This window comes from Mirounga angustirostris, unplaced genomic scaffold (assembly GCF_029215605.1).
Source record: "Mirounga angustirostris isolate CCGP_5_RB_7025 unplaced genomic scaffold, mMirAng1.0.hap1 SCAF_11, whole genome shotgun sequence".
Taxonomy (NCBI): domain Eukaryota; kingdom Metazoa; phylum Chordata; class Mammalia; order Carnivora; family Phocidae; genus Mirounga; species Mirounga angustirostris.
In genome coordinates, this window is record NW_026991719.1 from 58,467,733 (window position 1) to 58,483,690 (window position 15,958).

The following is a 15,958-nucleotide window of genomic DNA, read 5'->3' on the forward strand; positions in this document are numbered from 1 at the left end:
CATATTGGTAGCAGAGCGCGAAATGGGGTGGGATCTGGTTCTTCCCTTCCTTTGCCCTGTCTGGGAGTTCCTAGATGGCTAGGATGCAGCTGTGTCCTTGTCTCAGATCCCAGTCCCGGTAGTTGGAGGAGCCTCATAGATATTCCGGGAATCAAGTGATGAGATCATAATGTTTCGCTGTCCCTTCTGCTTCCTCATCTCGCTGGTTAGTCTCTGTCCCCATTTTGCCACCTTCTCTTCCTCTCGCCCCCAGATGACAGTACCAACTGGATCCCGTTTTCATCAAGTGCGCCGATCATCTACACACCGTGGGGGAAATATCCTTGCTGTCCATCAAAACGCCTCTCCTTAGATCTGCAGGCCACCTACCCTTCCCGTCCCTGACTCGCTCCCCAGGCAGGGGATGGCTCCTCCCCAGGGTGCCAGAGCACCCTCTTCTTGGTTGCAGTGTCTGTATTCCCATGAGGCCTGGATGGGAGCCAGCACAGGACAGAGCTTGGCCATGTGTCGCCAGGACTTGGTGGGGCCACCCTAGTTCCTCCGTGAGGGCAAGGGGGGTGGTGGTGGGGGTTCGTGGGCGATCCAGCGCTCAGAGTCAGCTTCCATGGAGGCAGCAGTGTTATTCTCGACACTTCGGTGAGAGGAAATGTTCAGAACTGTCAGTGCTGTCAGGGGCACTGTACAATGAGGACAATGGGACAAAGAGGTAGGTTTTCAAAGATTTTATTAAAAAACAAAATAGATCCAGAATCCTAAAAACAACACAGGTAGATTTCTCCCCACCTCCCAGTCTGCCGATCAGTCCCCCTCCCCTAAGACTCCATCTGGATGGTCCTGAGGCCCAAACCCTGCCTCCTGGCTCCCCCCACCCCGCAAACCAGTGACCAAAGCTCCGCGCTTTTCTCCAGCGTCTGATGTCTCCTTTAAGAAAATAAAAATGCCCCCTCCCCGACTTGCTTAAAAATAATTTTCAAAGATTAAAAACGGCATTTGTGTGTTTTTTAAAAATAAACACTTTAAATGCTGGAAATCTCTCTCTTCCCCTAGGCCTAGTTGAGGCCTCTGGGGTGCCTGCCTGCCTCACCCCAGGAGGCCAGCTGCTACTTGGTGCCCCTTGGAAATTTTCAGGAAGTAATTTCTTCCAAATCTCCCCTGCAGTCACAAATTCCACACGCTGCTCGCATAAACACGCTGTCTTCATTACCGGCACTGCTCCTTGGCCCTGGAAACATGATCTCTTTTTGTCAACTAGACCACATGCTTCAGATTCCCTGCAAACAGGACAGAAAACAAAATTCAAATTCAGGTAATGTGTGGATTATACCTCAATAAAGCTGTTTGTTTTTTTTAAAGCACTCGCATTTTGGGGCTTGTTCTTTTGCTGCTCTTGGGAACCCAGACACCCCAACATATGAACAAGCCCAGGCTAGGCTGCTGGATGGTGAGAGACATATGGCTCAGTCACCCTGGCAACCAGCGGTTACCCACCCGCCAAGTGAGTGAGGCCTTTGGCAGCCCGCCAAAGCCGGCAGAAGAACCGCCCAGCGGAGCCCAGCCCAACTGCCAATCTACAGAGTCCTGAGCTACACAAATGATTATTTTAAGCCACTCGCTCGCATGTGCGAACACACACACACACACACACACATTCAGGCAGCGTTTTAGAGTTCACACTTCACTAACTGCATCAAATCTTCCCCCACCCTCAACCTTTCTTCCTGGCTTAGCTGGGCACAACCCTCCTAGCATTTTCTGTTGTGACCACCTATGGAATATGAACGGGGGGCTTTCCCCTGCCCTCGGGCCTAAGAGTCTCTTAGGGAAAAGTGAGCACCTGAAATCCTACAGGACTGAGCTCCACGAATGAAAAGTTTGCTCACTTGGTCTCTCTACAGCCTTCTCCTAGCCCCACTCCCCCAAGCAAACACTGGGCTCCAGACCCTACTGACAACTTCTCCTCTGAAACAGGGAAGAGTGTGCCATGAGGTCAGGGACCCGGGCTGTCTTACTTTTGGCGGATTGCCAAAGTCTAGCACAGTGCCTCACCCATAGCAGGTGCTCAATAAATGGCTGAATAAATGGAGGAAGGAAAGGAAAAAACAAATCAGGACCCACTTGCCTATCTAGTCTTATTTATTTATTTAAAGTTTATTTTTTTATTTTAGGAATGTTTATTGGGGCGCCTGGGTGGCTTAGTCATTAAGCATCTGCCTTTGGCTCAGGTCATGATCCCGGGGTCCTGGGATCGAGCCCTCCATCGGGCTCCCTGCTTGGTGGGAAGCCTGCTTCTCCCTCTCCCACTCCCCCTGCTTGTGTTCCCTCTCTCACTGTGTCTCTCTCTGTCAAATAAATAAATAAAATCTTAAAAAAAAGGAATAAAGTTTATTTTTTTAGTAATCTTACACCCAACATGGGGCTTGAACTCAGGACCCTGAGATCAAGAGTTGTATGTTTTTTTGACTGAGCCAGCCAGGTGGCTCTCTAGTTTTCGTTTTAATTTTAAATTAACACGCAGGAAAATTGATTTGTATGTGCAGGTCTATGATTTTTTTTACCTTTTCTTTTTAAAGATTTTATTTATTTGACAGAGAGAGACACAGTGAGAGAGGGAACACAAGCAGGGGGAGTGGGAGAGGGAGAAGCAGGCTTCCCGCTGAGCAGGGAGTCTGACTCGGGGCTCGATCCCAGGACCTGAGCCAAAGGCAGATGCTTAACGACTGAGCCACCCAGGCGCCCAGGTCTATGATTTTTAACACATGTATGGATTCCTGACACAGAACAGTCCCATTACCCTCCAAAATTCCTTGTGCTATCCCTTGGCAGTCACATCCTCTCCTTCACCTCGTACCACCTGGCAATCACTGATCTATTCTCATCACTGTAAGTGTTGCCTTTTTGAGAAAGTCATATGAACGGAATAAAAAAAAAGTGTATAACCTTTTGTGACTGACTTCTTTCATGCAGTGCAATGCCTGCATGTGTTGTGCAAGCTTTTAGGTATATCAATCGTTTGTTCCTTTCTTGGGGAGGTACTTCACTTTTTAATTTTTAAATTATTATAGATTTATATGAAGTTGCAAAACAATGTCAAGAGGTACCCTTCATCAAGTTTCTCCAAGGGGCAACATCTTTCATAATGATTATTTGACATCAAACCCAGGAAATTGACATTGGTACAACATCACAGACCACATTCAGATTTCATCAGTTTTACACACACTTGTGTTTGTGTGTGTATGTGTCTGTGTCTGTAAGTGTATAGCTCCCTGCAGTTTTAGCACATGTAGATTTGTGTGATCCCCACCACAAGAAGATACAGAACTTCATCCATCACCATAAAGATCTCCCTCCTGCTATTTTGTTACAGTAATTCCCCTCTAATCCCTAACCCTTGACAATCATTAATCTGGTCTCCAGTTCTATAATTTTGTATATAACCTTTTGTCAAGACTGGTTTTCTTCACTCAGCATACTGCCCTGAAGATCCATCCAAGTTGTCGTATGTTAAGTTGGTTCCTTTTTACTACAGAGTAGGATTCCATGGTCTGGATGCACCAGAGTGTGCTTAACCATTCATGCACTGAAGGGCATCTGGCTTGTTTCCAGTTTGGGGCCATTACACAGAAAGCTGCTATGAACATCCATGTACAAGTTTTTGTGTGAACATAGCTTTCATTTCTCTGGGATAAATGCCCAAAGGTGCAGTTGCCGGATTATATGGTAGTTGCATGTTTGGTTTGAAAACTGTCAAACTGTTTCCCGGAGCGGTCATACCACTTTGCATTTCCACCAGCAATGTATGAGGGATCTAGTTTCTCAGCATTTTTTTCCTTTTTTTTTTTTTTTAAAGAGTATTTATTTGAGAGAGAGACAGAGACAGAGAGCATGAGCCGGAGGAGGGGCAGAAGCAGAGGGAGAGAGGGAGAACCCACAAGCAGACGCCCCACTGAGTGCAGAGCCCAATGACCCAGGGCTCGATCCCAGGACCCTGAGATCATGACCTGAGCTGAAACCAATAGTCGGCTGCTTAACCCACTGTGCCACCTGGCGCCCCGTTTTTTGTCAGCATTTGGTGGTGTCACTCGTTTTTATTTTGGCCATTTCTGTAGGTGTGTAGAGATCTCTCACTGTGGTCTCCGTTTGCATTTTCCTAATGGCTAATGATGTTGGACATCTTTTCATGCGCTTATTTGCCCTCTGATATATCCTCCTCCTGTCTTTTGCTAACTGGATTTTTTTTTTTTTTACTGTTGAGTTTGGAGAGTTCTTTATATATTCCAGATACAAAGCTGTTGTTAGATATATGATTTGCAAATATTTTATCTCAATATGTAACTTGTCTTTTCATTCTCTTAACTCTTATTTCCTTTTTTTATTTTTTTTATTTTTATTTTTATTTTTTATTTTATTTATTTTTTTTTTTAAAGATTTTATTTATTTGAGAGAGAGAGTGAGAGACAGCACAAGAGGGAAGAGGGTCAGAGGGAGAAGCAGACCCCCTGCTGAGCAGGGAGCCCGATGCGGGACTCGATCCCGGGACTCCAGGATCATGACCTGAAGCCGAAGGCAGTCGCTTAACCAACTGAGCCACCCAGGCGCCCTTATTTCCTTTTTTTAAAAAAATATTTATTTATTTGCCAGAGAGAGAGAGTGCACACAAGCAGGGGGAGCGGCAGGCAGAGGGAGAAGCAGGCTCCCCGCCGAGCAGGGAGCCCGATGTGGGGCTCAATCCCAGGACCCCAGGATCATGACCTGAGCCGAAGGCAGATGCTTAACTGACTAAGCCACCCAGGTGTCCCATCATTCTCTTAACTCTTGCAAAACAAAAGTTAATTTGTGGATCATGTTTTTGGTGTTTTAAAGCCTGAAGCTCATCATCTCTGGACCATCTTTGATTCTTCATCTCTTAGTTCAAGCCTCCTCCACATCTAATGAGTTGCCAAGCCTAACCTCAAGATGCCTCACAGCTCTGTCCTCTCCTTTCTGTTCCACTCTCTCGAACTTAGTCACATCTCTCATCACTTGGGTCACTGCAATAGCCTCTTCACTCGCTAGCTGTGATCACATGCCTCCCCTGCTCCAAAAATCCTTCAGCAGCTCCTCACTACCTACAAATGAAGTCCAACACCTTAGCTTAAGTGTGCCCCATCCATACTTTCCCATCTCCATGTGGGCATTTGCAACGATACATTGCCCCTGCTGAGGAAATCCCACAGGGGATCCTGATGCTGAAGCCAGGGGTCCTTCCAACTCTAAGTGTAGCCAGAGCTTGATGATGAAAGAGTGACTGGACGGAGAAACAAATTTCCATGTCCAAGTATTCCAACAACACGTGTTCACAGAAAGGAAAGGTGGGTGCTGTACCCTCTGCTGCTCTGTCTCGCTCTCCAGTGACATTTGGAGGCAATTAAGAAAAACAACAAAAATAATTTCCGCCCAAAGTTGATGATGAGCAATATTGAGTTTGGGTAACAATAACAATGTAAGCTTAAATAATGCCCATTGTTTCCCCCTCACGTCTAGCTTTTCCAACAGTGGGTGGCAGCCTGAGAAAATTCTAAAGGCCAGCATGGTCTGGGACCTGGGGAGACACAGAGTACAGACCAGAGGAGGAAAACACAAATGCTTATAGAGGCCAAGAATGCACTGTATGTGAGTCAAGCTGATTGGGGGCAAGACGTATGGAGCCTTCTTGAGCCTTTGTTCTTTTTTCTTATTTTGAGTCATGACATGAGTATAAGAAATAGTTCCCTTTTTTTCTTAATTCTATTACAAAAGAAAACAAAACCAAAGCAGTGTAAGTGAGATGGACAAATGGAAATTCACACTTGGCTAGGGTAGGATATACAAGAGGGAACGGTGGGGCTTGTGGCAAAGAGGATGGCACATATTCATGAAAAGGGCAGCTGTGACCCAGTCCCAGACATGGACTACTATGCAGGAAGGTGGGCCCAGTGTGACCAGATCTTTCCATTTTCCAAGAGAAGGCAGACGTTTCCATTTGTATGCAAAGTTTCCACAGTGTTAAATGTGGACAATTGCTCTACAATTTTTAAGATATCAATATGTGAGGCCAAATAAAACAATTTTGGAGGCAAGATGTGGCCCACAGGCTCTGGGTTTGTGATCTCTGGGTTAGCTCCGGGACAGTTCTAACTTACACCTACAGCACCCCACTTCATCCTCAAATATCGTGGTTTGGACAATACATTATATCATCATCCTACCTCTATTGTATAAGAAGGAGTACTGAATTGGGACTCAGGAGGCCTAGGTTCTATTGATTCATTGACTGACAGACTCATTTGTTCATGCATTTATTCAATAAACATTTATGGAGTATCTATTCTTTGCCAGGCACTAGGTGCTGGTGAACGCTCTCTTTAGTCCTTTTTTTTTTTTTTTTTTTTGAGTTAATAGACTTTATTTTTAGAGCAGCTTTAGGTTTACAGAAAAACTGAGCAGAAAGTACCAAGAGTTCTCATATCCTCCTGCCTCTTGCCTCCCCTGGCAGGCAGTGTCCCCCCACCGCCCCCATCAACATTTTGCATTAGCACGGTACATTTGTTATAGGTGACAAATGAATATGGACACACAATTATTAAGTAAAATCCAGAGTTTACATTACGGTTCACTCTTGGTGTTGTACAATTCTATGAGTTTTGACAAGTGTATAATGTTATGTATTCACCATTACAGTATCATACAGAATAGCTTCACTGCCCTGCAAATCCCGTGCTGCACCTATTCGTGCCTCCCTTCCTTTCCTCAAAGCCCTGGCACCCACTGACCTGTCTCTCTAGTTTTGCCTGTTCGAGAATGTCATATGGTTGGCCTCATAGGATATGCAGCCTTTACAGACTGTCTTCCTTCACTTAGCAATATGCACTTAAGTTTCCTCCACGTCTTTTTGTAGCTTGAGTGTTCATTTGTTTTTCGCGCTGAAAAATATCCCATTGTCTGGATACACCACAGTTTGTTTATCCATTTATCTACTGAAGGACATCTTGGTCGCTTCTAAGTTTTGGCAATTATGAATAAAGTGGCCCTAAATATTCATATGCAGGTTTTTGGGTGGACATGAGTTTTCAACTTATTTGAGTAAATAGCAAGGAGTGCAACTGCTGGATTGTATGCTAAAACTTTGGAAGAAACTGCCACTTGTCTTCCAAAGTGGCTGTATCATTTTGCATTCCCACCAGCAATGAATGAGACTTCCGGTTGTCCCAAATCCTTGCCAGCATTTGGTGTTGTCAGTGTTTTGGTTTTTAGGTATTCTAATAGACATATCGTGGTATCTCATTGTTTTAATTTGTAATTCCTTAGTGACAGGATAGGGAGCATATTTTCATACACTTATCTGCCATTTGTCTATCTTCTCTGGTGAGGTGTCTGTTAAGGTCTTTGGCCCATTTGTTAATCGGGTTGTTGTTTTCTTATTGTTGAGTTTTAAGAGTTCTTTGTATATTTTGGATACCAGTCCTTTATTAGTTATGTGTTTTGCAAATATTTCTCACAGTCTGTAGCTTGTCTTTTTATTCTTGTATTCTTTACTTTTTAAAATGTAGAGCAGCGGGGCGCCTGGGTGGCTCAGTCAGTTGAATGTCCGACTGCTGGTTTCAGCTCAGGTCATGATCATGGGGTCACGGGATTGAGCCCTGTGTTGGGCTCCCTGCTTAGTGGGGAGTCTGCTTCCCCCCTCTCTCTCTCCCTCTGCCCCTCCCCCCGCTCATGCACTCTCTCTAAAATAAATAAATAAATCTTGAAAAAAATGTAATAAAATGTAGAGCAGCATTGTCCAATAAAACTTCCTGCTGTGATGAAACTGTTCCATATCTATGCTGCCCAATATGGTAGTCACTAGTTACATGTGGTTACTGAGCACTTGAAATATGGCTAATGCAAGTGAGGAGGTGAATTTTATTTTATTATTATTTTTTAAAGATTTTATTTATTTATTTGACAGAGACACAGCGAGAGAGGGAACACAAGCAGCGGGAGTGGGAGAGGGAGAAACAGGCCCCCCGCCGAGCAGGGAGCCCGATGCGGGGCTCGATCCCAGCACCCCGGGATCATGACCTGAGCCGAAGGCAGACGCTTAATGACTGAGCCACCCAGGCGCCCCAAGGAGGTGAATTTTAAATTTTATTTAATTTTAATTAACTTCAATTTAAATGGCCACGTGTGGCTAGTGGTGACTGTACTGGATAGTGCAGATATGGAACAGTTCCCTTGGGCTTTCTTTTCTTTGTGACATTGAGCAGGGATCATCTGTATTTCCTCCTTCATTTACAACCTCCCTTTCAATCCATTAGCAAGTCCTGTCAGTTCTACCTCTACAGTGTATTTCAAGTCCACCCACTTCCCTCCATCCTTCACTGCTATAACTTTACTCCAAACCGCTATCACCCCTTGCATGGAAAACTTTAATAGTCTCAAAATTGGTCTCCCTGTTTCTATCCTTGTCCCCTACAACCTATTTTCTATATAGCAGCCAGACTATTTTGTTAACACTTAGGTCAGAGCACATCACTCCCATGTTCAAAATCCTCTATGGCTGCTAATCACACCTGGAATCAAACCCAAACTACTTAGCTGCCAAGCCCTGCAGGTTCTGGTGTCTGTCTCCTGTCTCCTACCACCACCCTCCTGCTTTCTCTGTTCTAGCCACATGGGGCTTCTCTGTGTTTCTGGAACACATGAATCATTTTTCCTCCTTAGGGTGTCCCCCCGCTTTGCACTTGCTGTTCCTTCCGCCTGGAATGCTCTGTCCCTGGATATTCCCATTTCTGACTCTTCTCATCATTTGGGTCTCAATTCAAAAGTTATCTCTGAGAGGCCTTATGACTGCCCCATCTATGTGGCCAACACCCACCCCCCACTGCCATCACTAACTTTCTGTCACATCATCCTGTTTTATTTTCTTCAATGCACTTAGCACACTGAAAACATCTTGTGTTGATTTGATTGTGTCTGCATCCCTTCACGAGCTCTATGAGGGCAGAACTCTTGTCTGTCTTGTTCATCACTCTACTGTGCACCCTCAACAGTTCCTGGCACATGGTAGGTGCCCAATAAATATTCATTGAAGAAATGGACATCTGTAGAGCTATAGAGCAGCTGATAAAGCACTTTCCTATTCAGTTCACAGAGGCTTAAAGCTTGGTCATTGCTCTTAAGGCTCTTATACATGTGGTTGAGGTGAGCCAACATAGGCTTACAAAAGGAACGTCCATGCCACCAGGCTAAGTGGCAAACGAGTTCTGAAGATGAGCAGTGTCGTAGCAGTTTGGAGGAATGCTGGGGTGACCCCAGAGCCCTTGGAGGCTGAGTGGCACCATGGAGGAATAGAGAAGTAAATTTAGGACTGTTGAAAAGTGTTTGCAAAACTTCCATTATATGGGCACCCATTTCAGGAATGTTGTCATATCTACTTAACATCTGTATTGATAGTAACAATATTTTTCTTTATATCAACTCACTTTAAAAATTTTAATAACAGGGCACCTGGGTGGCTCAGTTGGTTAAACATCTGCCTTCGGCTTGGGTCATGATCTCGGGGTCCTGGGATGGAGCCCCGGGTTGGGCTCCCTGCTGTGCGGGGAGCCTGTTTCTCCCTCTCAGTCTCCCTCTGCCGCTCCCCCTGCTTGTGCTCTCTCATGCTCTCTCTCTCTCTCTGTGTCAAATAAATAAATAAATAAAATCTTAAAAAATTTTTAATATCTAGGGCGCCTGGGTGGCTCAGTTGGTTAAGCGACCGCCTTCGGCTCAGGTCATGATCCTGGAGTCCCGGGATCGAGTCCCGCATCGGGCTCCCTGCTCAGCAAGGAGCCTGCTTCTCCCTCTGACCCTCCCCCCTCTCATGTACTCTCTCTCATTCTCGCTCTCTCAAATAAATAAATAAATCTTTAAAAAAATTTTTTAATATCTATTTGGGTCTCATCTATCCTAAGTAGTAGTAGGTAATCACCATCATCAACAGACTTGATGTGCTCAGTACATTTTATTTTATTTTATTTTTTAAAAGAGTTTATTTATTTGAGAGAGAGAGAGAGCATGAGTGGAGGGGAGGGGCAGAGGCAGAGGAAGAAACGGACTCCCCGCTGAGCAGGGAGCCCGACGTGGGGCTCGATCCCAGGACCCTGGGATCACGACCCGAGCCAAAGGCAGATGCTTAACCGACTGAGCCACCCAGGCACCCCTGCTTGGTATATTTTAAAACATACACTAAAATGAATACAACTATTGAAATGAAAAATATCCTTGTGTCATCTCAAGTTGTCTCTCACACAGAGGTACATGAGGCACATTCTGAGAAAAACCATTGTAGGGATTGCTCTTGGACAGCTGGTGCCCAGGCTGCTCTGCTGCTTCTAGTATCTGAGAATCTTGGATGGTCCCCTCCCCCACCCCGACCCCTGCCATCCAGCTCCCTCAACCCAACCTGGTCCCCCATCTCTGTCCATTCATTTCACCAGCCTTCACTGTTGTCTACATTGGGCTAGGCCCTGTTCTGGGTGCTGAGGTCCCAGGGGAGAGCAAAGCATAGTTCTTGTCCTCAAGAAGTTCTCAGTCTAGTGGGAAAAGCATATATGGAGACAAACACCTCATAGTCCATAACAAGGTGATAAAATACCAGTGTGTACAGAGTGCCCAGGGCATACAAAGAGGGTGTGGAGGGTTTCACAGAGGAGGCAGCATCCTTAAGGGCAAAGGGGGAGAGAATGTTCTAGGCACAACTGGATATACAAAGGCAACTGCAAAGTTTTTGTGGCCAGAGCACAGGATGATGGTCAGGGAAGGGGGCAATGAGGTTGGAGAGATGGCCAGAGTCCAGATCATCAAGGGCTTAGAAGGTTGTGGCCTTATCCTAGAGGCCATGGGGATTTTAAGATGGGGAGGAGGCCCATCTAGCTTGACCAAGGCTAGAGGAAGTTTTCCAGCTGCCGCCCCATCACAACCATGTTTGGGGGGGGGGGGTCTCACTCTCTACCTGGGAACAATGGCAGAACAAAAGATTTCTATGAAGCCTTGAGCATGTGCTGATATGGAAGGCTGATTTAATTTTAGCTCTTAATTGTCAACTGTATTGCTTGCCTTGGAATGTAGATCCCCCTGTCATCAGAAAGCCTTTCAATGACAATTAAGTATAACCACCAATTGCCACTTGTCTGCCTCTGACCTGAATTAGAACATGAGGCTGTGGATTAATCCCACCAAGCTTCTGGCATTTACAGGATATCAGCATTTAAAGGCTATTGCCCTGATGGCTAGGGTGCTCCGATCTTAGTTTGCAAGGGACTACTGCAGTCTCAAACAGAATTGAAGCAATTTCTAAAATAGCTTATGATTCATTTTTTCTCCCCTCCTGTGCCTAAATCTGCTGGCTCCATGTGGAGGGATAGGCACAAGTAACCGTAGAGGTGACATCACAGGAGTGGGCTGCTTGTCTGCCAGCCAGCCTGTGGAGCTTGGCCTGGAGTGGTTTATCTGCTGGGCTGGGCAATGCCTCCCAGCCGTTTTGAAGTCACAGCCCCGGGTTCCTTGGTCCATGTGCTTTCTTCATATTTTTTTTTCAGACAAAAATTCTGGGCTGGGAAATCCAGGATAATGGGAATAGCAGTGGCAGGAAGAATAATACAGCCTTACATCTGTATAATGCTTTAGAGTTGTGAAATCCATTTGCTCCATTTTGCTCCACCCAAACACCAGTGGGAAATGGAAGCTGGGATTTTAGGCCCGGACTGGAGATAAACTCTCTTTCTCTTGCACAAAGGAGCTAAATGCTAACATTCTCCGTTCACTTCAAGGCCTATCATGATTAGGCCTTGGATACCACCAGAAGGTCAGAGAGACTCCTTTCAGTATCTAGGTGCTTCCTGGAAGATACATTTTTCAGCACAAATTGCCTGGCGGGCACAATCTATTAACCATGCCGTCCTGATTGAGCCAGCAAGCAGTGCCAGCCTCAGCACTGCCAACTCCTTCTGTACACCCTGCTTTACAGTCCCAATGGTCCCAAAGACCTTTACTGGAGCCAAAGGCATGGCTGCTAGCTGTGGAGCCCTGAAGGTAGGGTGTGCCGTGAACATCTGGAAGTGCCAACAGCTGCCAGAGCAGCTTAAGGGTCTGTGAAAGGAAAAACTGTGATCCGAGTCATATTAGCCACCACTGCGGATCCTGAGGTGAAGGGCCGCCGAGCCCAGTCATGAACAGCTAAGGAGTAGGGTGGACGGATTCTTTCCTTGGAGGAGCCATAAAAATAGTTCTGCATTGATCTCATGTTTGTTGTGTGATGTTCCAACACCCGGTCCCAGCATAGCTTGCTGTCCCCGGTGCTCTATTGCTACATTCAGCCTGAGAAGTCTCCCAGCCTAGCTTCCCTCCCCTGATCCTCTGTAGCATCATGGTGGCGAGGCTGGAAACCAAAGGGGTGACATACTCTTGCTGGGCCTTCTTGGTTTTAGATTCGAGTTCGGTGTTGTGCGCATGCGCGCGTGCGAGCATGCGTGCGCGTGTCCGCGCGTGTGTGATGCCTGTGGTAGGAGTGAGCCGCAGACGCTCATCAGTATTATAAGAGTGGTGGGTAATCCTGCTGTTGGGCTGTCGCTGCTGCTGTCGCCGCCACCACCACGCAAGTTCAGAATGACCCCAGTGCAAGACCATAAATGCGGTCAGTGCCATGAAAACGTCATCTTTGTAAACCAAGATGCTGTACTCAGGCCATTCTGTCGGAAATCTTGGCGGGGTATAAAAGTGACCCTTTTGAAAGTTGAATCTGTAAACTTGTATGTGGAAAGTGACTGGCAGAATAGAACATCATCACCTCCAAAGCAGAGAGGCCTCCCAGAACTCGTTTTCCAGCTCACGGGGGATATGTGCGCCTATGAAAATAGATTAAGGATCACTGCTTCAGCCTCTTTTAGAGATGTGAATAAAAATCTTGGCTTGGGACTGCCTCCTCTCTGGTTGACTGATTTTTCAATTGATTTGTATTTATTAGCTAATGAAATTAAAGTTGTAAAAATGATAACAGAAACACAATAAATCTCCCCCACAACTGGCTGTTTCTATGTCACTATGGTACATTCCTCACTTTGATTACTTCAAAGTCTATTATTTTGTTCTCAATTATTCTGTTTTTCTGGCACTGGAGAAAATCAATTTGTTTTATTTTCTCTTATTCATGCACTCAATTATGCTCTTCGGGCACATTTAATCACTTTGATGTTTTCATTTTATGGCCCGTCTCTAGGCACTTCAGCTGCATTGCTGCCAACGGGCAAGCAGGGCTAATTTGCATGTCACAATAGACTTGAAATTCTAACTCAATTTCGAAATCTTTATGAAATCTCCCTCCAAAATATGCTTGGAGCTGCAAAGAGGCAGAAGGATGTGGGTAAACCAGAAGCCTATAAAGATGCTTCCCTCTCTCAAAACACTGAGAGCTCTTTGGTGGCCGGACTGTAGCTTGGGGATGCCCCGGTCCAGGTGTAGCAGAGGAGTCCGCAGGATGGGACGTCTGTAGAGCTTCCCCTGGAACTTTGTGGTGAGAATCCTGCAAAGACTGCCCCTCAGCATCAAGGCCAGGGAGGGTGGGCCTGCTTACTCTGGCATAAATTGCCTATCTGCACTGCTGGATTTGGCAGCTATGCTAAAGACAGCACCTGAATCTCAGTTGGTTAAAGGGCCTCAGGGTAGACTGAGGGAATTGCCAACAGTAAGGCATTCCAGAACTCTGAGTGTTTTACCTTATTTTCTCTAATAAGTTCCTTTTTTATTTTTATTTTTTTAAAAAGAAAAATGCAGTTTATTTTATCTTTTTTAACATTTCGGGTTTTTATTTACATTCTGGTTAGTTAACATGTAGTGTAATGTTAGTTTCAGGAGTAGAATTTAGTGGTTCATCATTAACATATAACAGCCAGTGCTCATCACTACAAGTGCACTCCTTAATCCCCATGACCCATTTAGCCCATCCCCCACCCACCTGCCTCCATCAACCCTCAGTTTGTTCTCTGCAGTTAAGAGTATCTTCTCTAGTAAGTTCTAACCTCCTTTTTGCCCCTTGATTATTTTAGATCTAAAAGCTGGAGGGGAATAAGTGATATAATTGCTTTAAGCATGTACTTTGGGCAAACAGAAAAAAAAAGCTCAATTAAACACATTAGAGGCCTCCAAGTATTCTTCAAAATTTCTTGGTTTGTTGTATACAACCAGTAACTCCACCAGGAAGAAGAAAAATTCTGTATTTCCTCTTCTAAACTTTGGGCATGACCTTCAGTTTCTCATGTGGAATTTCAGCTCCCTCACTTGCTCTGTGACCTTGTACAACCTAATCAACCTCCCTAAGCCTCAGTTCTCTCATCTGTTGAATGGAGCTAATAACATTATCTACCTCAGAGACAGATTTGCTTCCCAAACTTCAATACTGCCAAGAAATTTGTCATATTTACATACCACTTATGTGGAAACCTCTCTTACACCAACTGCATTTATTTTTATTTTTTTTAAAGATTTTATTTATTTATTTGACAGACAGAGACACAGCGAGAGCAGGAACACAAGCAGGGGGAGTGGGGGAAGGAGAAGCAGGTTTCCCGCGGAGCAGGGAGCCCGATGCGGGGCTCGATCCCAGGACCCTGGGATCATGACCTGAGCCGAAGGCAGATGCTTAACGACTGAGCCACCCAGGCACCCCCACCAACTGCGTTGAAAAAAACTGTAACCTTACCCTAAGCAATGATATCTGTGAAATCATCAGAGTTTGATGTGACAGTTATGTTTCTTTCTAATACACACTAAAACATACACAGTTGACCCTTGAACAACATGGTTTGAACAGCGTGGGTCCACTTATACATGGATTTTTTATAACAGTATAGTGCTGTAAATGTATTTCCTCTTTCTTATGATTTTTGTAATATCATTTTCTTTTCTCTACCTTACTTTATTGTAAGAACACTACCTTACTGTATTGTAAAAACACTAATTCAAAGGGATACATGCACCCCTACGTTTATAGCACCATTATTTACAATATCCAAGATATGGAAGCACCCCAAGTGTCCATCGATTGATGAATGGATAAAGAAGATGTGGTATATATACACAATGGAATATTATTCAGCCATAAAAAAGAATGAAATCTTGCCATTTGCAACAACATGGATAAAGCTAGAGAGTATAATGCTAAGCGAAATAAGTCAGTCAGAGAAAGACAAATACCATATGATTTCACTCATATGTGGAATTTAAGAAAGAAAACAAATAAGCAAAGAAAAAGAGACACACAGAGAGAAATCAAGAAACAGACTCTTAATTATAGAGAACAAACTGATGATTACCAGAGGGGAGGAGGTGGGGGGGTAGGTTAAATAAGTGATGGAGATTAAGGGGTGCACTTGCGATGAGCACCGGGTGATGTACGGAATTGTTAAATCACTATATTGTACACCTGAAACTAATATAACACTGTATGTTAACTAATGGGAAATAAAATAAAAACTTAAAGAAAAAAGAATACAGTACACAATACACATACAAAAATGTGTTAATTGTTTATGTTTCAGTAAGTTTTCTGGTCAACAGTCGGCTATTGGTAGTTAAGTTTTTGGGGATTTAAAAGTTATATGCATTCGTATCCACCCAGGGACACCAAAAAAACAAACAAAGACAAAAATTAAAAAAAAAAAACAAAATCCAAACAAACAAAAGTTACATGTAGATTTTTCAATTGTGCAGGATGTTGGCGCCCCTAACCATCACATTGTTCAAGGGTCAACTGTACATTAAACATACCAAATCCATTCCTGCCTAATTCCCGTGTTAATATGTGCCAGGCACTATTCTAGGCACTGGTGATAGAGATGTAATAAATCCATTGATAGAGATCAAATAAATAAATAAATCTTTTTTTAAAAGATTTTGTTTATTTATTTGACAGAGAGAGAGATAA

General features: G+C 44.4%; 1 protein-coding gene across 4 annotated transcripts in view; it reads right to left on the reverse strand.

Annotated features, from left to right (window-relative positions):
• Window positions 1-707: 707 nt before the first annotated feature.
• HDAC8 (histone deacetylase 8) overlaps window positions 708-15,958 on the reverse strand; it is a 214,365-nt gene continuing 199,114 nt past the window's right edge. For 3 of the 4 annotated variants that reach the window (XM_045879537.3, XM_064574252.1, XM_045879520.3), the window contains one exon: window positions 708-1,271. In XM_045879537.3, coding sequence (XP_045735493.1) covers window positions 1,249-1,271 — 23 coding nt within the window. In that variant the 3' untranslated portion in view covers window positions 708-1,248. Of the gene's footprint in view, window positions 1,272-12,740; window positions 12,885-15,958 lie in introns of those variants that run through there. The other variant, XM_064574251.1, reaches the window with a different exon arrangement.